The following is a 23,675-nucleotide window of genomic DNA, read 5'->3' as shown; positions in this document are numbered from 1 at the left end:
GAATATACAGAGTGCTTATACATTGCAAACTATATTACTCAGGGCATGCACATTTCATTCTGGCTATGGACAGAGTTTCATACGTAGGGTTTTCCCTATTATTATGGGATGTCTTTGTGACCAGGGGCGAGGCATTCATGAGAAGGGTAGGAGAGAGTATCTGCATTTCTCTAGAACTGCATGGACTGTGGAGGCAGCAGCTAGGAGAAAGAGCTATGTCAGACTTTGGGCTTGTCAGAGCCTCGTCAACGTGATGTATTTTAATATTTTTCTCAGCACAAGCTTGACTTTAACAATAAATCTAGAAAGAGGGGGTGTGATAATAAATCACCATAAAAACCAACAGAGATTTCTTCTGACCCCACCACAATAGCTCTTCCCTCCCACAAGCCTGCCAGAGTATCTAACTAAAAGCACTTAGAGAGAAGATGCCGGAATCTAGCTGTGCCCCAGAGACAAAAGGCACAGAGCCTTTCAGAAGCCTCCTGCATCTTCCTTGGCAGGAGTCAGGACTCTGCACTGGCTGAGAGGGAAGTTCTATGGCTGAGGGTGGAGAGGGGGGTGGGCGTTGGGGGCAACTGGAGAAAGTGAAGAAGTGGAGGCCAGGCAGTGTGGAGGACAGCAATGGGATCAGGTTCGCCTGGCGCAGAGTTCTGCCCAGGGCTGGTGGAGGGGCGAAGGAGAGTCTGGAGAGAGCCACTGGGGTCTGGTCTACAGGAAAGGCATCTTTAATAATTAACAAGTGAGAAAAAGCACAGAGTCACTAATGTGATCCCTAGCATTTTGAAACTAAGCAAATCGCCATGCCTCAGCAGCCTGCAGCCACATTTAGCGGCTCCCCAGCCAAGGAAGGCTGAGAAGACTGCACGAACATAAAAAAATTATTGAAACCAAAGGAGACTTACAACCATGTCAATCTAGGACACATTTGATGAGAGCCACAATTCAACACTGGATGTGGGAAAGGCACAAATGGAAAAGAGTTCCTATAAATTACTAAAATTGGCAGGTCAGACTAAACAAATTTTTAGTTTTTCTCTTCTCACTTTGTTCATACTCCAGTATCTATAATCGACGACACAATGTTGTTTTCTTTTCTCCCAGTATCTACTAAAAAAAATCAGATGCATGCTTTCATGCGTAAAACGATAAAGATACTTGGTCCAAGGATACTTTTTTTTACTCTAACCCTCATGTCCTTCCTCAGTTCAAGACACATAGAATATTTTTATTTTACTACAACTCAATGTGATATCAAGTTCCTTGAAGCAGTGAGATGGGATAGAGAAAGAGGATAGCTTCAGCCCTCGCTCTGCTGTTTATCAGCTGTGTGACACTGGACACTTATTCAGTCCTTCTGAACCTTGGGTCCTCTCAGTGAAAATGTTAAATGCCAGCAGGAGAGGTGGGGAAGGACTGGCCAGCGAGGCAGAAGGAAATCAAATAGAGTGAGACACACAGAGGCCAAGAGAAGAAAGTATTTAGGAGGGAGTGGTCCATCACTTCAAAACCACGGAGTATCTTAAAAGAAAAAAGAAAAACAAAAAAAAAAACAAAAGAGCATCTTGTTTTAAGAGACTTCTTTACCAAGGTCTTATTTGCATATTAAAAAAAAATAACGAAGTCTGAGAACAAATTATTACAACTCTGGTTCTTCCTTTCAGTTTCAGCAATTTCTAGCTTCTCTGTGGCCATGTCAGGGAGAATTCCAGGAGATGGAGGTAAACTAAACCTAGACCATATAGTTCAGGGTGGGTTCAGAAACATTTCCTCTTCATTGTAAGCACATCTGATAACAATATTTTCCATAATGGTGTGCAACAGGACTTTCAAATGCAGTCATTTTCATGCTTAGCCTAAGTTTGGGCAAATATAATTTCTGAATACCAAGACAAAAACAAATGCCATAATAAGCTTTCTAGCACATGGGTCTAAAAATACTGCATTCTTTCTCCTGGATCCTTATGCAAAGGGGAAGCTCTTGGTCACCAGCAGCTGGGCTGATCATGTGAGAGAGTGGCCAGAAGCCTCAGAATCTGGGGCATGGGACTCAGTGGAGCACAGCAGCTTTCCTGAGATACCTAGTGTCTTAGTTATGCAAACGGCTATGGCCTTTCCAAGTGCCAAGGAAGTGTGAGGGCCTTTGACCATAGAATGGTGACGAAAAAGCTTACAAGGCCTGTGCAAGATTCTATGAGTGGCCAGGACTGGTCACCACACTGACTGCATCACAGGTCACGGTCAGGGTTTTTAAATAAGGCAGCAGCCATTTGGGTAGCTGAGTGGTTTGAAAAAGAGCAGGGGCACCCCACCAGCCTGCCATGAGGTTGGGTGTGTAAGGAGGTGCCACGCAGTTCTGGATGAGGAGCTGGAGAGCACTGCAACAGAGGCAGAACCTTCCCAACCAGACAAGGATGGATGGGCGCTGCCGGGAGAGCTGTGCTGCGTCTGGGAAGTACGGAGCCCCAGAATTCTATTTTCCTAGAGGGAGCAGCACCTCTGACTTTTCTGCTCTGAAACTGGCCTGGTTTGGCACGAGGCAGGACTATATGTTTGTGTGTGTTTTAAAGGGAGTGGGACTTAACGGCAGAATTCTACTATTAATCTAAATCTGTAAAACCTTTAAATAAACAATCCCTTTCCCTTTCACCAAACTCTGGTATTGGGAGTTATGCCTTTTGGTGGTGGGCAGTTGAGCTCCTCATAATTAGTTACAGCCCATGGATTCTGTTTCAATCACAGCTCCATGGAGTGCAGAAATCAGGCTCTTTCACCTATGTACTGACTCCCTGGAGTGCACGCCGATTGCTTACAAGCTGGAAATGCATGTCATCAGCTGATGTTCATTATGAGGCCCCTACACCCCCAACCCCACCCCAAAGAACTATGGTCGTGCAGACCTGGAGGCATCAGAAGGACTTAGACACTGGAGAATGAAGAGTCTTGAGAGGTGACAGGATTGGCACAGTTATATAGCTTGCACATATGCATGGGCCTGTGTCAGCCACCCTAAAACAAACCTTTCTGACTTTCACCTGCTTCCTCTCTGAGCACAACTTCCTTCACAAAGCCCACACTCACTGTCTCCACTTTCTGAACACCCATTCACTGTTCTGCCAGCTGCAATCTGGCTACCTTCTCCACCACTCAAAGCTAAATGCATGCATGTCAAGATCACATCTCTGTGTGGTCCAACCCAAAAGTAACTTCTCTCCCTCCCTTTTACACACCCCTCAGCAGCATCCAACACTCCGTTCCCACCTCCTTCATTTTCTGTCCTGGATTCTGTTGTCTGGGTTTTCTCTACACTAATTTCCCCAGTTCCTCTGATGGCTCCCCATCTTCCTCTCAAGCTCTTCTTTCAGTTTCTTCTCTCCCTGGTGATTTTCATGTGCTCAGATTTTAAAGTATTTATAGGCCAAATGTTCCAATCCCTCCAGTGAGCTCATGACTTGTAGACCCCACTGAGTTCTCAATATTGAACAGCTATTTGGGCATCTCAAACAGAATGCATGCAAAACAAGAATATTTGTTTTCCCCCCCAAAGAGTGCTCCTCTCACAGTCTGTGCTCTTTCCCCCAGCCACTCAAGTAAAAAGCCGAGACATCGTCCTGGGCACTCTCATGTTCCTCTTTCCGCATTTGATCAACTGAAGGCCTGCCAGTCCCAGGGCCAAAATGTGTCTCAAACAGGTCTGCTTCTTGTGTCTGTCACTGCCACCACCAGGGAATCTATTAGGAATGACTGCAGCATTCCGACCCTGCTCCTTGCTCTCTGCGTGCTGCCTGCATCCACCCAACACAGCAGCCAGAGCAGCACTGTAAGCCCACAGGACAGAGCGTGAGCCTTCCCGGCTGAAGGCCCTGGCATAGCACTGGGAGTAAGGCTCTCAGCCCTGGCTCCTGCCTGCTCTCCCTGCCCTTCTGGCCACACTGCCCTCTTCTCTGTCCCTCTGCACTTGCATGACAAGTCCTTTCCTACACGAGGGCCTTCCTGCGTCTCCCAGAGGCATGACCTAATCCCTCAATGTAAATCACTGTGTTCCCTTCACACCATTTCTCACCACCTGTGTCTAGCTGTGCACGTGACGGGGTCCCTGCTAAGTGGAAGCTTCATGAGAACACGGCCCTTGTCCACATGGGTATAGCCATCCCCCTAGCTGAGAGTGAACGGATGTGAGAATAGTGGTGCTGGGTGGGGACTGCAGGGCTCTGGCCTGGCTCTCCTGAACAATGGATGAGTCAGCTCTAGTGGTAGCTGTTAGCATGTGAGCAGGGACTTCTCTGCAGGAAAAGCAGACACCCCATGCTGCCCTGCTGCATGAAAAAGCCATCCTCCAGGGTCAGACTGTGTGCAGCAGTTACCTCAGACTTGGGCCTTCATGGGCAGTCACCACCGAGTGGTGACAATAGAGAGCCAGAGCCCTGTCGGGCAGGCATCTGCCCAGGAGGTGGCCTGACCTTGGGGGTTGCCATCTAAAGTGGGGCTGATTCCTGGATGGCCGCCTTCCCACCTGTCTGACTGTGGACTCCAAGCACTTGGCTCTAGTCTGGAGGGGGCAGGATGAAAGCTTCTATTGCCATAGCAACCACAGTCTGAGGCCTAGGCTGGAGGTTTCAGATGAACAACTATTCAGAGAAGTGAAGACAAGGAACAAAGCAAAGAGGGACAAACATGGAAAAAGGCAAGAAGTAATCCTACAGGTGCTGCAAGACTCTCTGAAAACAAAACTGTGGAGCTGGGAGTAGAATCCTCTCACAGGAGTGGCCTCCTGCTGGGACAGATCCAGAACAAAAAGCGCCATTGACACAAACATCTGTTACTACTAAACACTTAGGAATCAATATTTTCCTAAAGGTTTTTTTTTTCCTTTTGATTTTAAAGGGTTACTATCTACCGGGCTACCAAACCCACCCTTCTCCAAGACCCCAGCCACCACATGAAGTGACTATTAGAACTTCAAACGAAGAATTTGGTCCCCGAAATGGCCTTGTGATAGTTTTTTTCCTGAATAGAGACACCAGGAAAACATCAGAAGGCAAATCCAAACACATACCCTGAAAGATTTAAAACATAACAATCACATCCCTGGGAGGATGAGTAACCCAGTCCGATCTAATTTTAAAAGGACACAGCAGATTTAATACACGGCCTAAATGTGTATTGAAGGGAAGGAGGAGCAGGAGGTAGAGAAGAGAAGGTAGACAGATCACATGGTGCTTTACCTCAACACCTGCATCTCCTCCGGGGAGTTCCGCAACTCCTCTTGCAGGTGACGGCAGCGCAGGCAAGCTCGCAGCTCCTGCTGTTCCTGGGCCTCATGGGGGAACAGCTGCTGAAGCCACAGACACACAAATACACACGCACAAAACATAGTCACTGTTGTCCTCAGGCAAGGTCAGAGCCACTCAGTGAAGCGGCTGGCTCTATTTCCGGGAGGATAGTAAACACTGGCTATCTGCTGCACCTTGCGCCCCATCAAAAAGGTCAGGAGACCAAAGAGGCCAAAGGGGCCTCTTACGTCCTCAAAGGAAGAACTAACTGTTCACTCTCTTGCTGCCTGTTTGGGAGGGACCCCCTGGTCCAGGAACCCCAACCCCACCCCCATCCCCACCCCACCTGGAGAGAGCAGGCTTCCCTAAAGGGCCATTGCATCCAGCCTGTTCCAGCTTTGTCTGCACAGGGTGGGGAAGGCCCCTCCACTTACCTCTTATTTCCCCAGCCCTCAGTTTTGTTAAGGGCTGTTTAGAGTGGAGCCTGCTAATGCAACCCAGATGATTCTGTTTGCATATAACCAGAAACAGTGTACTTACTGCCTAGACTCACTCTGTGGAAGGGGGAGGCCACTGCACCCTGCCCTCTGTCACTCATGTGCTCACTAGGCCCCAGGGCTATAATCTTAAGAAAGGGCAGCAAAACATCCACTGAGGAGGGAATGTAAGTACCTAGAGGCATTTCTGGAAATAAAGGTCTCTAATAGTTCATTCAACAGATATTTACAGAATCTCTGCTAGGCCCTGAGGATAATACAGACACAGCCCCTTCCCCATGGAGTATAGCATGTGGCAGGGGTGGAGGTGGGTGGGGGTGTGTGTGTGGGATAAGAACAGTAACATCAGAGTGCAGTGATGACAGAGGTGAAGGAAGAAGCCTAATGCCTCCTGGCCAACCAGGGTGGTCAGAAGTCTTTCCTGAGAAGGTAGTAGGACCTGAGCTGGTCTCCAGGGAAAGCAGGAGTCAACTAGGGAAGGAGGAATCCAGGAAGAGGGAAAGCATGTGCAAGGCTCGTGGGGCCTAGAAACAGCATGATGCGTTTAGAGAATGGCAAGGGACATGGCCAGACGAGGAACAGGCTGCTATCCGGAGAGGGACAGGTGCCGAGGAGTCAGCAGACGACAGATAATCAACAGACTCTGTATGTCTTGTTATTATGGACTGAGTTATGTCCCCTCACCCGAAATTCATATTGAAGCTCTCAGCCCAAATGTGACTGTATTAGAAATGGAGCTTTTAAAAAAATCTTCACTTGATGATAATTTATTTTAGAGAGAGAAAGGGAGAGGAAGGGAGAGGAAGGGAGGGAGGAGAGAAAGAGATGTGAGAGGAACATCAATCAGGTGCCTCTCATACATGCTCTAATTGGGGATGAAACCTGTAACCTGGGTATGTGCCCTGACCAGGAATTGAATCTGTAACCTTTTGGTATATGGCAGCAGTCCCCAAACTTTTTACCAGGGACAGGTTTCATGGAAGACTATTTTTCCATGGACCGGTGTGGGAGGTGGGTAGCTTTATAACCTGCCACCAGATGCAGCTTAATTGTCACTCGCTGCTTCCTGATAGGGTTTTGATATGAGTCCACAAGCAATTGATTTATTATGGTCTCTGTGCAGTGAAACCTCTCCGCTAATGATAATCTGTATTTGCAGCTGCTCCCCAGGCTAGCATCACAGCCTCAGCTCCACCTCAGATCATCAGAAGTGTGCAACCTAGATCCCTCACACGTACAGTTCACAGTAGGGTTCACACTCCTGGGAGAATCTAATGCTGCTGCTGATCTGACAGGAGGTAGAGCTCAGGCGGTAATGTAAGCAACAGGGAGTAGCTGTAAATACAGATGAAGCTTCGCTCACTTGCCTGCCACTCACCTTCTGCTGTGCAGCACCATTCCTAACAGGCCATGGACTAGACTGGTCCTTGGTGAGGGGTTGGGGACCCCTGATGTATGGGATGATGCTCCAACCAACTGAACCAGCCAGCTAGGGTATAAATAGGGCATTTAAAGAGGTAATTAAAGATAATAAGGTCATAGAGGTGGGGCCTTAATTCAATAGGACTGGTGTCCTTATAAGAAGAGACACCAGCCCTCTCTGTGTGTGTGTGTGCATAGAGGACACAGTGAGAAGGTTGCCATCACCAAGCCAGACAAGAGAGAAAGCAAGCCTGTCAGCACCTTGACCTTGGACTTCCAGGCTGTAGAACTGTGAGAAAACAAATATGTGTTGAAGCTTCCTAGTCTGTGGTATTTTGTTATGGCAGCCAGGCTACTTAAGACACGTGTGAAAGAGTTTAGACTTTATCCAGGTTGATGACAAGTTGTACAATTCAATGTTGCAACTAACTCAATCCACTTTTCCCTACAGCATGCCCCTCCGAACAGAATGTGGATTTCCATCTCCTTGTTCAATGAATTCCCACTCCCCAACTTTGCCATGCTTGCTAATTAATGCTCGGTGCTGCAGAATGACCAATGAGACCTAACTCCATCCTCTCTGGGGATCCAACTGCTGACCAGGAGAGTCCCGTGAGGTGGCCGACCCTCCCCTGCCCTGAAGAGCACTCCTCTCTCCTGCTTGGAAGGTCTGTTGTAGGCTCTTGTCAGGGACCAGCGGCAGCTTGGGCTTACTCACCCTTCAAGGAAGGGGTCAGAGTGATGGATGTGCTCTGAAAATATTTCCAAACTTTGTGCTGATTCTAGAATTGGCCACTTTGCCTCAGGGGTGTTTGTGTTTTCATACACTGAGAGTTACTGCGTGCACCTTGAAGGATGATGAGCTGAGCTGCCCCCTGCGCCAGGTCAGGGGAAAAGGAGGGACAAGAAGCCTCGGCTCCCGCTTTGCCTTTGAGCTCATGTCAGAAGTCACCTCCGTCAATGGGACTTCCTGGATCTTCTCAGACCTGGCCTCTTCCACCTTGGAACTTGCACGACGATGTTTGGTGTTGCCCTCTCTTTCACAACTTATATTCTTCCCTCCCGTGTGCTTTTCTTCCCTCCTCAATTAGACTATGACCTCTTTCAGAGCAGGGTTGTGTCTTACTCGTCCTTTTATTCCTATAGATTGAGCACAGAACAGACCCAGGGATGGTGTATGGCTGTGATATGCTGCCAGGCCAGCTTGGCCTGTGTTGGTAAGATGGGCGTATTCAGGGCAGTGAGAGGCATGACCCATGCAGAGTCTCAGAAGTGACCCCCTGGAGGTTCAGGCAGGGGGAAGGGTAAAAGAGGAGTGCCCTCTGGGGATGGAGGAGACAAAAGGACAGAAAAATTATCATCAGATGCCTGAAATACATTCATGATTACCAAGAATACCACAAAACTGACTGTCTCAGGATGGAAGCACCCCAGGGAAGGGATGGTGATAGAGGCACATTTATATGAAAATTATTTAAGCCTTGCTGAATGCCTACTATGTGTCAGGCACTGTGCTACACTCATTTACATGTTATGTTATGCAACCTTCTAGGGTAAGCATCCGCATACCCATTTTACAAATGACGAAACTATGACTCAGGGAAGCTAGTCAACAGCAGAGCCAAGATTCCAAGCCTGGTCAGATTCTGCACCCAGCCACTTTCCTGTACCCTGCCATGTGGCCTTTCTTCATGTGACTATCTGTGGCAGGGGACATGGACATGTATACTGCTAGCTGCAGGAGTGGAAGGTTGAGCAAGGTACAGCTCTACTTTGAAAGAGGTCATAGTCTAGTTGTGAGGATAGAAGGAAGAAGAAGAAAGTGGGAAGAAAGAGGTAAGTTAGTACCAAATACTGTGGGAGTTCAAAGTTTCTAGAAGAGCAGTATTGAATTGTGAGTGGAATGATCAGTCTGGGCTGTCCAGAGAATGTGACCCTGAGCTAGATGGTGAAAAAGAAATAAGATTTCAACAAGCAGAAGGAACTTGAACAAAATCATATGGGTATTGCACAAACTTGTGAAGTTCAGAAAATGTTAAATAGTCGAGTGTCTTCTATATCCTGTTGGAAACCACCCTACTACCCACTCTCATTATTAATACCCACTGAGGTGCACACACAGAGCAATTAACCGCAGGGTTTTACTTCGTATTTTATGTAAGGAGTAGAAATGGTAGAGAAACAAGTGACCAAGTATTATGAACAAGAAAATAAGCAGGAAGTGGTTTAGCTGCCATAGCCTCATTAGAACTGGTGGCCAGTTTTTAAAGTAGAGGTTGTACTGGGAATGTGCTAACCAGGTCTGGCCTCTGGATATGTTGGTTTACAAAATATTTTTTAAATTAGGAAATTTTACAGAAAATTCTCAATTTATAACTTTCTTTAAAAAACTAGAAGTCTAGGCTATCTTGAGTCCTCCTTTCAACATGACAGTTGGATAGAGTTGAGGCCCACCAGGTGCCAATTTGTCACAGTTGGCACGATTCCCTACTCTTTAACATCAGCTGCTTCACTCTTCATTACTTGCCAGCAGACATCTGAGATTATGACTTCCGGTTTAACTTGCAATTTCATTACTTAGCAAAACAAAACAAAACACAGTCAATGTCACATAACCTTTTTTGCAAGTTTTGGCTCAAATGCCCCTTATCAGAAACGCCTTCTCTTGGAACCTTCTAAAACAGCCCCCCCAACCACTTTGTCTGCTTCATTTTCTTCCCACTGCTCATCAGCACCTAACATGTTAGGCATGATGGTTGATTCTCTCTTCTATGGCTCTATTGTGAACCCCACAAGGAAGGGGCTTTCCCTCATTTATACAGCTCTCTCCAAGCAAAAAAGAGCACTGCCTATGGATAATAAGCACTCAGGACATATCTGTTGAATGAACCAATGACTACAATTAGAATTTGACTCCAGGAAGTGAAATGTTTAGGGTCACTTTAAACCTACCTTCTGTGCTTTGGCCCAGAATACATCTTCCAAGTGAGTGGCAAACCCTTCACTCAGCCACTCTTCCGTCCAATCACGAGCCCCGATGGCTAGGCCAAACCAGGCATGTGCAATTTCATGGCAGAGACGGGTCCCACAAAGATGGCTCCCTCCAGTCAAGGTGCTCTGAGAGAGGAAGACAATGTGTGGGCTGTGGATAATGGTGGAGAAAACATACAGAGTCTTGTTAGAGCCTGTTGGGTGACTGCCCCAGGGGGCGGCATGCTCAGCCTGGTGATCCTGCTATTACCATGTGCACGCAAGATCATGACAGATAGGCTTGCAGCTCAGAGGCTTCTAGAAATACAAAAAGCGGCAGTTTACATCTCTGGCAACAGTTCAAGTTACCGTTTTTACCAGGCAGTCATCTCCGTCATCAATGACTATTACCTGTAATAAGTAACCTGAAGCCCAGTTTTACACTAGAGAAATGACAATGCAATGGGAGCATTTACTGGGAAACCCGGGCTGTAAAAGAGAGCAGGTGTGAGAGTATGAAGCCCATGCTGTCAGAGACGATCAAAAAAGACCCTGCAGCCAAAAATCTGAGCGGCTTACAAACAAATTGATGAGTCATGCAAAAGTACAGGAAAAGCCAAGAAGAATGGAACCCAAAATTTTCCATATCACTTTGGGGCTGGTTACACAGTTAACAAACTAACAGGTGCCAGGAATGGGTGACTTTTCCTGGACGCTCAGATAAAAGTTGAGTCTCCGTAACGCAGAGGTTGTCAATGGTATCACCTCCCATCTGTAGATGCTTCCATATTCACATGGCATAAGAAAATTATGCAGAGGCAGAGAAGAGGGAGTTAACCCACCCAGGTGTGCAAACGGCCCCAGGGCTGGCACCAGCCAGGGAGATTTATCTAATCTCATTTTCCATACTTTGCTTTGAAACCCAAAATAACATGCTTAGAACTGCACAGATGAAATGGCAGGGAGGGAGCTGAAGAGAGAAGAGGCAAACAGGATACCTCCTGCTTCCACCTTCAGCATTTCTTATTATCCAGGTCTTGTTTACAGTCTTGTTAATGAAAAATTTGCTCTTTAAAAAAATCTCTCCTCCGTCAATTGAACAAAAACAGTTGTGAAACCTCCCAAATTAAGAAACTGTACACACTGGTTTCTTCCTTCAAAAGCCATTTGTGAGCCATCGTGTGGGCTCGGCACAAGCCAGGACTGCTTGCAGATTTGTCCTCCGCCCCCACGGCCACCAGTAGAGAAAACTCCACCTGTATTTCTCTTGCACAACGCCCCCATTCAGCTCAGAAAGCCCAATTGAAATCACGGAGTCATGTGCCAAAACAGACAGCTTTTATGTGAAATAATAACAGGGCAGACACGCAAACGAAAAAGCGTCTGCCAGACTCGACAGAATCCACCAGAAACTCCAGATAATAAAGGGCACTGGGGGCATTTAGGACATGGGGACACCTACAGTATTTCAGAGCACTAATTCAGGAAAACAGTAGGGGAAAAGGAAAGCAGGAAGAGAGGAGAAAGTAGGAAAAAGGGAAGGGAAGAAGGGGACTGAGAGGCACAGGAGCTGAAAACTTCCTCTTACTGAGAAAGCAGCCTGTGGAGAAGACAAAACTGTGCAACCTGGCGCTGTCAGTAAGTGACCCCTTGCTCTGGCATGTGCAGTGCTACAAAGAAAAGCCACAGAAATGTACCAAGTAAATAACATTCCAGACATACTGTTGGCAGCACTTCACCCTTTTGGCTAAAGCAAAACACAAGTAACATCAGGCCTTATAAACAAGCTCAAAGACAAGCCTGCATCAGAAGGGTCTGCCAGCCAGATACCCAGATGGTGCACTGTGGTTAGAGACACGAAGGCTGACCCGTCTGCTCCACCCAGGAGGGATACACAAGCTGATGACTGTTCATGAAAAAAAAGGCCTGCCCTGTCCTTGCTGACCAGCTCACTGCTTTCTCCCAGTGGGGAAGCCTGTCCAAGGCCCACTTATGCAAATATCAAAATCTACGATGGCCTGAAGGAATGCACAAAAGCAGCTGGGTGTGGGGGGCACTGTTTGTCCTTGCCCTTTAATTTTTCCCCTCTAGCAGTCTTTCTCTGCCAGACCTCCTTCCCCACCTGCCAGTAACTTGGGAGACACACCCCCGACTCTGATGAGGCTAGGCTGGGCTCAGGACAGGCCCTGGCATTGCTGGAATCCCATCTGAATTCCCACTTCCCACCCTCAATCCTTTCTTCCTGGCTGGGGATAAATGTATTTCTTACTGTCCTCTGAAAAAGACGGAAGCTTAAACATCCTCCTACACAGGAAGGAAGGGCGTTTCACTGGACATAAATGACCTAACCTATTATCAGTGGGAAAAGGCGAACTTCTCCCTGAAAAGCAATTTTCCAGTTGAGAGCCAGACCCCAAATCCTCCTGCAGTAAAGCATGCCCTCTAAGGTGGGGTTTTTATCTGCAGGCTGCTCTGGGGGGTGTTTATATTCCCTTATGAAGGAAATGACATCTTTCTTAAAACTAAATTAAAACATGGGGTAAGGTTTTGACAGCCTTTCTTAAGGTTTGTTAACAAAAGTCTGACATAAAATGACCAACAGAATATTCTTTCAAGGAGAATTTCCTCCTCCTTTTGACCCTAAATACATATCAGAATTTCTCATGTTAAGTAGAATTCTTAAACTGTTTGTTTCTTTTTTCAACAGTGCGTGAAGAAAAGTATACTGCTCTTACATTCATTTCAAGGAGTAATGTTAAATATTCTGTTACCATGCCCACCTTCAAAACAGAATGAGTGGTTTAGAATTTTCTACACCCACCTTAACCTTGATTTATAAGTGTCACCTGCTCAGAACCTTACACAGGGCCTAATCAGCCAGCAGGCCAGCAGTTTTCACTGTGACAGTGCCCATTTGCAAACGGCTCTCCTTTTCTCTTCCCCCACCACTGCCCCACAGGGCCTGTGTCAGCTGCCTCTACAAATGCCAAATTGTCGATTCATCACCATTAGAGAGGACGAAAGATAATCACTAGCATGACAGCTTCATCATAAAAATTATTTTAAAAAATTATGGAGTTTATCATTTTTCCCAAATAAGAGATGGGCTGGAAAATAATATTTTCAACTTTCAAAAACACACACCCTTTTGCTTGTGTTCTACATAATAAATTCTCTGACTACAAGTGGTGGAGGAGGACCACAGGGCAGAGCTGGGTGGCGGGGCACGACTGCAGGACACGTGTTCTCATTCTGTCCCAGAGACCACCAGCAGGGCTGCCTCCCCACAGAGGCCATGTGTTATTGCATGTCTGCCACACCGCCCCTCCAAGATTAAAAATACCATTTCTGGTCTGAAAACAGTTTCTTAAGACTGTTCCTAAAAACCACCTCCCCACCCAGATTAGAAGGCTGTGTCTGTTAATTTAAAAGATGCTTCTACCAGAGGAGGAAAGAATGCCTTCATTACTCTCAGGAGCTGCTCCAATCCTTCGGGAGGAATTCAATTTAGAGTGGAAATGAAGAATTTCATCAGATCTTAAGTAAGGGCCAGTTGAGATTTATTTCTGCTTTGTCCAGGGATACATGACCAGCGTGGGCCACATTGCTGCTCAGCACGTACAGGCTCAGGCTGCCTCAGCTGGTCAGAGCAGGCTGCAGGTGAGACCAAGAGGACAGGAAATAGCTCTTGGTTTGGGACAAGAAGAGCCTTAGGCGGCCCTCCCATTATACTGGAGCAAATACTAATTGCCCTCAGGGGAAGCAGATTCACTTTTTATACAGATCCCTGGGAGCTGCATCCAGGAAATAGACTTATATTAATCAAACTTGAACTTCTCATGGGTTCAGAGTTTTTCTCCATTTCAATGACATGTGGAGCCCAATTTTCCATTATAGAAAGGAAGGAAGAACCAAGAAAGAGAAAAACTGAGGTTCCTTTCCCTCCTAAGTCAAACTGGATCATTCTAACCATCTCATAACTACATGAAAGCAACTTTTGCTTACATGACTTAATTAATTGCTGATTTAATTTGGACAACCGTGTAATAGACTCACAGAAGCCTGGAACAATCTGAAAGGGAGGACAAATATCCTTACCTCTCCCTTAGGTTCAGAACAGGTTTTCTCTTTCCTTCATAATGTTACAGAGCAGGGTCCCCAAAATCCCCAGAGCATGCGGCGGGTAGGGGAGTGGGGGGTAAGGGGACAGCTTTCAAGATGCCTTTGCATGTCTATGGCTGGTAGCTAGTGTCTTAGTTATGTAAATTGCTTTGGTTCTTCCAAGGCACCAAGGAGATGGGAGGGGTTTTGACCATAGAATAGTGAGGAAAGAGCATAAGGGGCCTGCGCAAGGTTCTGTGAATGGTCAGAACTGGTTCCCGTGCCCACTGTGTCACAAGCCATGGTCCCAGATTAAAAAATAAGGCGGCAGCCATTGGAGGGAAGAACCACAAGATTCGCAGAGGGAAGAAAGAAGAGATCCATGCGGCTTTGAAAGGGCAGAGAGAGAAAACCATGCATGATCCAGTGCAACACGGCACATGTTTTGCTGGACTGTTATATGGAGGCTGATGACATCGTACCCCAGATCCTGAAGAAGACAGCTGACAGATAAGGGATGGGGAACTTCTGGGCATGGTTTTGGCTTATAGCCTTATGGGGAGCAAGGGAAGTGCTGGGTCCCATGGGAGAACAGGGCTCTGAGCTGAAGTGCTCACTGTCCTCCCCAGGTTGGAATATTGTAAATAAAGACCTCTTTGCCTCAACACTAATTGTTGGGTTTTACATTAAGGCACCACATGAAAGAACCCCCTTTTGCTCTGTAACAATAAGGCATGACATGGTATTTGCCAGTACTTTGACCAAATGCTCAGCTCCTGCCCTTTCATCTTGCAATGAAATTCCTTAGTCCTTCTCCTAGATATAGTCTAATGTAGGGGATGCATCTGTTGTCCCAAAGGTAAAGGGGCAGCCTGGGTGACCTGGCAGGGTTGCTGCTCCCTTCTGGCTTTCAGACTGCTCTGTGGGTGCCAGTCACCTTTGTTTGCTCCGTCTGGCATCCTGCTGTAACCACGTGGTTAGTCTTTAAACTGCAGCCCTAATTAGGAGATGAAGAAATGCTCTTTTGGGGATATGAGACTTTCAGTAGTAGCCTGAGGTGGAAACCACTTAGAAAAACTTGAGGAAAACTTACTACATCTGATCATCATGGGGGTTTAGATTTGAGAGAAAAAGATAACATTAGCCGGTGTAAGTTTTTATTTAAAAATTTTGAATAGCAAATAGGCAGTAAAATATCTACTCATTTATCCAAATTTAGAGTTTTGGTTTAGAAGGTCAATGTGACTACAGCATAGAGTGACCGAGGAAGCCCCAGATCTACATTCCAGAGACTCCTACCGAAATCATATCCTCCTTTTAAAGACTCATATTGTCTTAAAGTCTCATGCTGGGCACTGTATTTTACATACATTATCTCAATCTATCCACGACCTCAGGAGATAGATTTTATTATCCCCATTTACAGATGATGGAAGCGAGACACAGAGGTTAGTAACTAGCTCAAAATCACACAGATAGCAAGTAATGAAGTAAATATTTTAATTCACTGAAGACTTATTCCGTCCCACTCTGACAGGGTCACTGGGGTTAGACCTGTGACTTCAGGGCTTCCATAACTCTATGCCAGCTGAAGCCCAGTGGTGCATGATCATGGCTTTCCGTAAAGCTCCGTCTTCAGAGTCCACCCAAGGGAAGCCTTGGGACTGCTGTTCCTTAAATTTACATGATAGCCAGAGCAGCCTTCAGGGTACCAGGCCTTTTGATCAGCAAAGCTTTGGCCTCCTCCTAGTGAGAAGGCAGGTAGGAAAGAGACTAAGCTCCCGAACACAACACCTGGTTCTTCCTGACCCTGTCTTGTGCCAGGAGCCCCTTACAGGACACTGCAAGGGGCTGCCTAAATGAACAGGTGCAAGGGTGCTTCCGTCAGTCCCTCATGCATTATACCCAGAGCCCTGGAAGGGCAGCACGCCAGACTGCCTGCTACCCGACCCTGGCCTCTACATCCTACCCATTTCTGTTAAAGCCAACTTTTTTTTTTTTCCTAAAGAGACTTTACTTTGCAGAGCAGTTTAAGGTTCACAAACAGAGTGGAAGTTACAGAGGTTTCCTAGCTACTCTATGCCCCACACACGCACAGCTTCCCCCACTATCAATGTTACAGAAACAGGGGTGTCCAAAAACAAACCCCAGAACTTGTGGCTGGGGGATGGGGAAAAGGAAGCAGCTTTTAAGATGCCTTTGCATGCCTGGGGCTAGTAGCTAGTGTCTTTGTTATGCAAAATGGCTTTGAAACTTCCAAGGCTCAGGGAGATGGGAGGGATCTTGGACTGTGGGCTGGTAGAAAGGAGCCTACAGAGCCTGTGTAGGGTTCTGTGAATGGTCAGAACTGGTTGCAACATCCACTGCATCAGAGGACGCAGTCAGGGATATATAAGCAGCTGCGGACTTTTAGCTCTCGCTCTCGCTCTCTCGCTCGATCTCACACTCTTCCTCCATGTGGTTTGGCGGAGGGGGCTCTCCAGGTTGCTCTCTCTCTCACGCTCCCTCCATGTGGCTTGGTGAAGGGGCCTTCTCCATGCGGTTTTGAGAGGGCTCTCCAGGCTGCTTTAAGAGGCTCTCACCATGCGGTTTTGAGAAGTAGAAGAGATCCACAGGGTTTGCAGGAAGAAGGCAGTTTACAAGGAGGCTGAGAATCCACTCGGTTCTGCATTAAAAGCTGGAGGGCACCTTGGTGCAGAAAGGACCTCCCAATCAGATTTGAGTGATTGGCAGGTACTGGTAAAGCTGAACTGTGCCTAGGAAGTAGGGAAACGGTGTTTCCGACTTTTCTAAGGCTGGCCTGGTTTGGTAGAGGGAGGCAGAACTATGTGTTTGTGGATATTTTAAAGAACATAAGACTCAACAGCAGAAACCTGCAAATAATCTAAATTTATTTAACTGTTAAATAAACAGTTCTTTTTCTTTTCACTAAACTCTAGTACTGAGAGTTGTAATTCTGGCGGCGGGCAATCGGGTCCCTAACTAACCAGCCTGTGGGTTCTGTTTCAATCGGAGCAGCCCAGGGGTTCTGTTACATCAACATCACTCACCAGAGTGGAACATATGTTAAAACTAATGAACCTACACTGGCTCATCATTATTACCTAGAGTCCATGGTTTACATGAGGATTCATTATTAATGCTGTGCATTCTATGGGTTTGGATAAGTATGTAATGATGTGTACCTACCACTACAATGTCATGCAGAGTGGTTTCACTGTCCTAAAAATCCTTATATTCTTCTCAAAAAGAGATAGTTTAAAGCAATTCACAAACTCAAAGAGCTAAAGGAGCTAAGAAGATAAAATGAGGGAAGTAGAAACATGAAGGGGGGAATTAGATAATGACATGAAGAATGTAGATAAATTGAGAGAAGTTAATTACACAAGGAGATACGGAAAGTAGACAAGAAGAAGCGGGGAGTAGACAAGGAGATGGGGAAAGTAAAGAAGATGGGGAAGTAGACAAGGAGAAGGGGAAAACAGACAAGGAGAAGGCGTGAGTAGAGAAGGGAATGGGAGCAGTAGACAAGGAGATACCGGAAGGAGACAAGGAGATGGGGGAAGTCGGGAAGTTGAAAATGGGAGGTGGTAAACAGATGAAATAAGGAAAGCAGATAACAAAGGTAGGAAGAGAACAACAAGATGGGAAGTGAATAACAAGATGAAGAAAGCAAATAAGATTGAGGCAGTGATGACGATATGGAGAAATGTCACTACAGGAGAAAAATAAGACAATGATTTTTTAAGACACTGTGCCTAAGCAAACACACCTGTGGACAGCAGCTACTAGTTTATAATCTCCAGTGAAAGCAGTTACCTCAGGAGAAGAGGCCATGGTTTCATGGCACATTGAGGTGTAATGACTGATGCCTGGATCCTTACAGGGTTCCATGTGGATGCTCGTGGAAGGCAGGCAAAGGCTCAAAAGCAGAGCCTAGATGACAGTGGGGAGGAAAGGGGTGCTCCTCGTGAGGTACAGGGAGGGAAATAGGAGGGCTGGGGACACCAAACATTTCTGCCAGCTTCATAATTTTGTTTAGAATTGGCCTTGGCCTATTGCTAATGGAAAAAAAAAATAGCGAGGCAACAACAAAACACAGAGATCATCTTTGACTCAAGAAAACACAGAGAACACTTCTGGCTCTAGAAGTCAGAGAGACCCCCTTTGGCAGGCAGAGTGCTTAGCTATCAATAACCAGAGCAGTGGACACTTCACTTCTGCGCCACCAGGCAATTCATCCTTATCCCTCAGCCCTGAATGCTAAGTGGGGGCAGTGCTAGTGTAAATTATTAGGAACTGGCTACCCTTGAGGAAGGTGGTGGGTTGGTAGCCAATGATTATACTCATCTAAAAAGCTAAATAAAGCTGCAAGTGAATGTCTCTGGTTTTAAAGCTAAAGAATCAGAGACAAAAATAGCATCTGATTGGATTTCCCAACTTGATATGGACTCCTTTCCCTCTGAATTTCTTTTTTTAAATAAAAGAATTTATTTAATTATTTTTAGAGAGAGGGGAAAGGAGGGAGAAAGAAAGGGAGAGAAACATTTTTGTGAGAGAGAAACATCAATAGGTTGTAAGCACCCTGACTAGGGACAAAACCTGCAACCCAGGCATGTGCCCTGACTGGGAATCAAACCGGTGACCTTTCGTCTTGTGGGATGACACCAAGCTAACTGAGCCAACTTGTCAGGGATTCCTCTCAATCTTAAGGTGCCTGTTTAATCTAAGCAGTTTCTGGATTCTCACAGAGGAAAACAAAGAAATAACTTTTTTTAAGGTTACTGAACACTGGTGTTTTGAACACCAGGAACAGGGGCACGCGCAAGCCCAAACTCTATGAACAATATTTATTGTTGTTGAACATGTCTTTTGAATCTTCTCTAAATTACTTATGAACTGAGAGCTCTGCATTTTCTGCAGGATCTGGAGAACTTGTCCGGTAATTACCAATTAAAACATGTTGGCAGCTCCTTTGAAGCACATGGATGACAAAATGTGATTTTCTCCATTCCCTCAACCCCCACTCCCATCTTTCCCAATCAGGGTGATGATGCTTGTTCCTATAAAAAGAGCTAATACAATTAGCCTCCACCGTTATACAGGGAAAATCTTTCTTTAATAAAATAATGCATTTTGCTTCACTCCCAGAACAGCAATAAAATGGCACATGGAGTACCATAATAGTTCATCCAGTAGGTTTTTGCTGTGCGTTCAGGTCTGTCACTTGGGACCACGTGGAAGCTTAGAAGGCTGTTTCATGAAGAGACATCTTTGGGCAGTTTACACCGTCCTCAGTAGGAATGATGTGATTAGGAGTTCGCTTTGAAATACAGTGCACCTACTCTTTGGATCCACAAATCGCCTTCCCATGTTCCCTGAATAGAGAAAGAAACTCTGGGGATTTCCCAAAGAGTCCTCAGAAATTAATTGGTGAGGGAGCACTGGTTGCTTCCACAACTGAGAGCAAGCATCCACCTCGAGTCTGGCACTCTAGGAATCTTTACACACCCAATTAAATCTGAATTTCAGAGAAACAATGAATACTTTTTCAGCGTATGTCCCATGCAATATGTATTTGCTAGATCTGGCAATCCAACCTTGGAGGAAGGGAGGCTTGTTAAAATAGATCACTGGGCCCCCACCTCCAGTGAGCCTGATTCTAGGCCTGAGGGGCACCTGAAAATCTGCATTTCTATGAAGTTCCCAGGTGAGGCTGATGTTGCTGGTCGGGAGAGCCAATGATCTATCTATCCTGGTAGCTGCAGAGCATTAACTCAAAAAAAAAAAAAAAAAAAAAAAAAGCCATTGCCAAAGTTTGTAAGTGGGAAGATTTCACCTAGAAATCCACATTTTCAAGCTATATTGAAAAACCTGAAAGCTTTGTTATGCTAGTCCCACAATCTCATGTAGCGAATGTAGCTGAATAGCTGCTGGCCCTTTCAGGTGGGGCTCAGTTCCCCAGTTCTCCACCACTCCCTCTTGTCTCCCCACCACTGGCCGAGTCCACATGTCATGTATAACCACATGTGTGCCTTCGCTACCTTTCATATAGCAGGATTAAGAGAAAGTCCTGTCTCCATCACAAGTAGGCAGAGAAAACCAGGTGTTTCTCAGAGAATGCTCTGCCCATGTGCTGCCTGAGTCCTCGAGAGCATTTGAACTTAATCTCATTGAGTTTTCCTTAGGAAAAATTCTACTATCAGCCTTGTTTATGACTGTAAAATGGTTTAGCAAACTCGTGTTTCCTGGAGAGGGCAAAGACACAAATTTCAGCCTAGTTGAAGTCAGTTACTACAAATTCCATATTACTAAGAGTGGAATTAATTAGGTTTATTGTACTTTTGAAACCCAAACACAGTTTCAATTATTACTTGCCACTAATGGCTTATAATGAAGGCAGAGTTTGTTAGCTAAGCAAACAACTGGCAAGTCTGTTTAAAGTGTAAACAGAAGGAAAATTCATGAATTAAATGAATGAATTCACTGATTGTTCTCCCTGGGTTGTAAAGAAGCATTCAGCTGCCACAATATATATTACCACCTTTGTTAAAAGGATTAGCCTGCTCCAGTTATCTTCATATTCTTAGTGGTAGCTTACAAAGTAAATGTCTCTCTGACTTTTTGGAAGTGCTCATCTGCATCAATAAGTGCCATTAAGGTTAAGGAATCACTTGGCTATTAGGGGTTCATAAAACACTGAGCTTTTAAGAACAATACCCATAACAGCAACAATCTCAAATCGGGACTCCATGAATAGACCGACCAGCAAGCTTGTGGAGATAAAGGGACAAGATGCCTCCTATTTTCCAGGGTGGTCCTAGAAAGTATGGGACAGATGGTCATTCTCAGAGGTATTCAACTTAACAGCATTGCCCTTTAAAAGGTAATAAAGCTCACCAGAAGCAAAAATAGACAAACAAAAGGTTTTGTCCTCTAAAGTCTCCTGGTTTTAACTAAACTTTCATTTAAAGTTATGAGCCCTGTATTTCTTCTCTCCAAATGGAACACATGAGCTTTATTGGCTATCTCTAGTTAAATCTCATTTCTCCTGGATGGTTCCTCGAGGTGTCATTCTGGGCTGTGTTCACCATGCTGAAAGTGTGGGGGAGCATGACAGGCATTCTCTCCTTCTAAGTAAGTCTTAGTGCCATGTCCCCATTCCTGTGGGTGGTTGCCACCTTGTGATCTAAAAGGCACTTGGATTCCTTTGGAATGTATTCAGCTGCAAGTAACAGAAAAGGCAGCTAGTGCTGGCACATGCAAGGAAGGGCTTTTTCTTTCTTGTCACAAGGCCCCTGGAGGAAGGCGTTTGCTGCGGTTGGTTCTGTGACTCAGCAATGCCGTCAGTGCTCTAGGTCTTTCTATCCTCCCACTCTGCCATTCTTTCCGTGTCCACTCATGTCCTCACACTTGCCACCTCGTGGTCACCTCCATGTGTAGAGGGGAGAGGTACTGTGCAGCAACTACTATCCCTTTTATCAGGAAAGCAAAGCTTTTCCTAGAAAGCCCACAGCAGATTTCCACTCATCAGTTACCACCAGCTATTACTCCCTTAGCATGGCAAAGAGGACCTTTGGCTCTTTCTGATCCTCTGGTAGAAGAGGCAGGAAGAAGGGCTTTGTTTATGGATGTTGGGCTCATCAATCCACAGGGTCGGTTACAGCTCTCCAGCATAGTTCTCTTTCTCATAAATGTTAAAGTCATTCCTTGGGTCACCTTTTAGAATGCAAATACTTTTGGAAGGGATAATACACTAAAATAATTAACACTGAAGTGTTAGCAACATATCACATGATATTTTTCTAGACAGAAGGCATCTGAGCACAGAGACTGAGGGATGGGCAAGTACAGGGATGTCAAAGACACAGTCTGTCTACTTCCCAACTTCAGCCGATGCTGGCTGGCATTGGACTTTTATTATTTTACCTTCTTACACTGCACGGAAGACCAAAAACCTATCAAAGCTAAGGGCAGGACTACATATGATGGTGGTTTCCAGGAACTTGGGCTTTGGAGACAGAGCCCTGGATTGACTGCCAGCTCTCACTTAGCAGCTGTATTGCTGTAGCAGTTTTCTATTGCAGCTGTAACAAATTACCACAAACTTGGTAGCTTAAAACAACACAAATTTATCATTTTACAGTTCTGCAGGTCAGAAGTCCGACACGAGTCTCACAGGTGAACACCTATCCTGTGTGAAGTCAGGCCCTTGTGTATGTCGGGTGGGAGGTGACTGGAAGGGGGCACAGGTCTCTGCTGAGGTGCTGGTCATGTTCTGTTTCTTGACCAGGGTGCTGGTTATAAGATGTGTACAGTTTGTGAACATGAACAAGCTGCACACATAAGAGATGCATGTACTTTCCTGCCTGTGTTTTGCTTCAAAGGAAAGTTGAAAACAAATACACAAACAAATATTTGAGGAGGTCCCTATTTTTTGCTTGGAGAAATCAAGGCCAAGATTAAGCCAGAGAGTCCCATCCGTGAGACCAGAGACTGGGCAGCCTGCCCCACAGTCCTTCAAGTTGAATGCAATTGAGGCCAGTTCCCAACACTAGTTATACATATATTTTTTAAATCTCTTGAGGAAAATTTCTGTTCTCATTTGCTTTGCCGTGGTCTCATTTCTTTTGCAAGTGAAAGGTACCTTGTATCCTTCAGACACACCTGTAAAAACAGAACTGATACTGTCATATATCCATGTCTGTTTCATTTTCTTTCAGACACAGTGGAAAATATGCCATAATAATAAACCCCTTTTCCATCCTGGGCAGCTGGAAAATTACGTTATGATTGAAATGACATCATTCAGCTACGACACAGAGCCAGAAGCTGTTCTGAGAAATCTGGGTGAGGCAGTGACAGCATGGATGTGAATGCCACTCGGCAATGAATCCCACCCTTTTTATTAGCGAATGACTTTTTTTACTGCCGTGACATTTTGGAAAATGAAACTGAGGCAGCTACATTGGCTGAGGCCATTGATCACCCAATATCCCTTACCTCTAAAACTAACCACATTGGCCAAAACAAGACAAGAATGAGAGTAGGGGAGGGTTTATTTTATTTTATTTTATTTTATTTTATTTTATTTATTTATATTTAGAAAGAGGGGAAGGGAGGGAGAAAGAGAGGGAGAGAAACGTCAATGTGTGGTTGCCTCTCACATGCCCCCCACCTGGAGGCCTGGCATGCAACCCAGGCATGTGCCCTGACTGGGAATCAAACTGGTGACCCTTTGGTTCACCGGCTGGCACTCAATCCACTGAGCCACACCAGTCAGGGCAGGAGAGCTCATTTTAAACAACTAGTTCCAAAGGTGGAAGACCAGGTGGCAGGGCCAGGGCTGTGGTGGGTGCTGGGGAATGGTTCAGACTTCTCTCCATCTCTATCAATTAACTGTTTCTAAAGT

At 45.7% G+C, this 23,675-nt stretch overlaps 1 protein-coding gene across 14 annotated transcripts in view; it reads right to left on the bottom strand.

The window, feature by feature from the left end:
- Positions 1 to 23,675, bottom strand: part of AOPEP (aminopeptidase O (putative)) — a 360,558-nt gene that overhangs the window by 158,895 nt on the left and 177,988 nt on the right. For 13 of the 14 annotated variants that reach the window (XR_016510539.1, XR_016510536.1, XR_016510537.1 and 10 more), the window contains exons 5-6: positions 10,145 to 10,334; positions 5,226 to 5,335 (exon numbers count right to left, since the gene is read on the bottom strand). Coding sequence is in view for 10 of the 14 variants with exons in the window: in XM_090274018.1 (XP_090130144.1) it covers positions 5,226 to 5,335; positions 10,145 to 10,334 (300 nt within the window). In the remaining 4 variants the exon portion in view is untranslated. The remainder of the gene's footprint in view (positions 1 to 5,225; positions 5,336 to 10,144; positions 10,335 to 23,675) is intronic. The other variant, XM_090274014.1, reaches the window with a different exon arrangement.

The sequence above is a fragment of the Furipterus horrens genome, unplaced genomic scaffold (assembly GCF_987537825.1).
Source record: "Furipterus horrens unplaced genomic scaffold, mFurHor1.1.pri manual_scaffold_4, whole genome shotgun sequence".
In the NCBI taxonomy this organism is placed as follows: Eukaryota; Metazoa; Chordata; class Mammalia; order Chiroptera; family Furipteridae; genus Furipterus; species Furipterus horrens.
The sequence above is the reverse complement of the archived record's forward strand: the minus strand, read 5'-3'. Positions and strand labels throughout refer to the sequence as shown.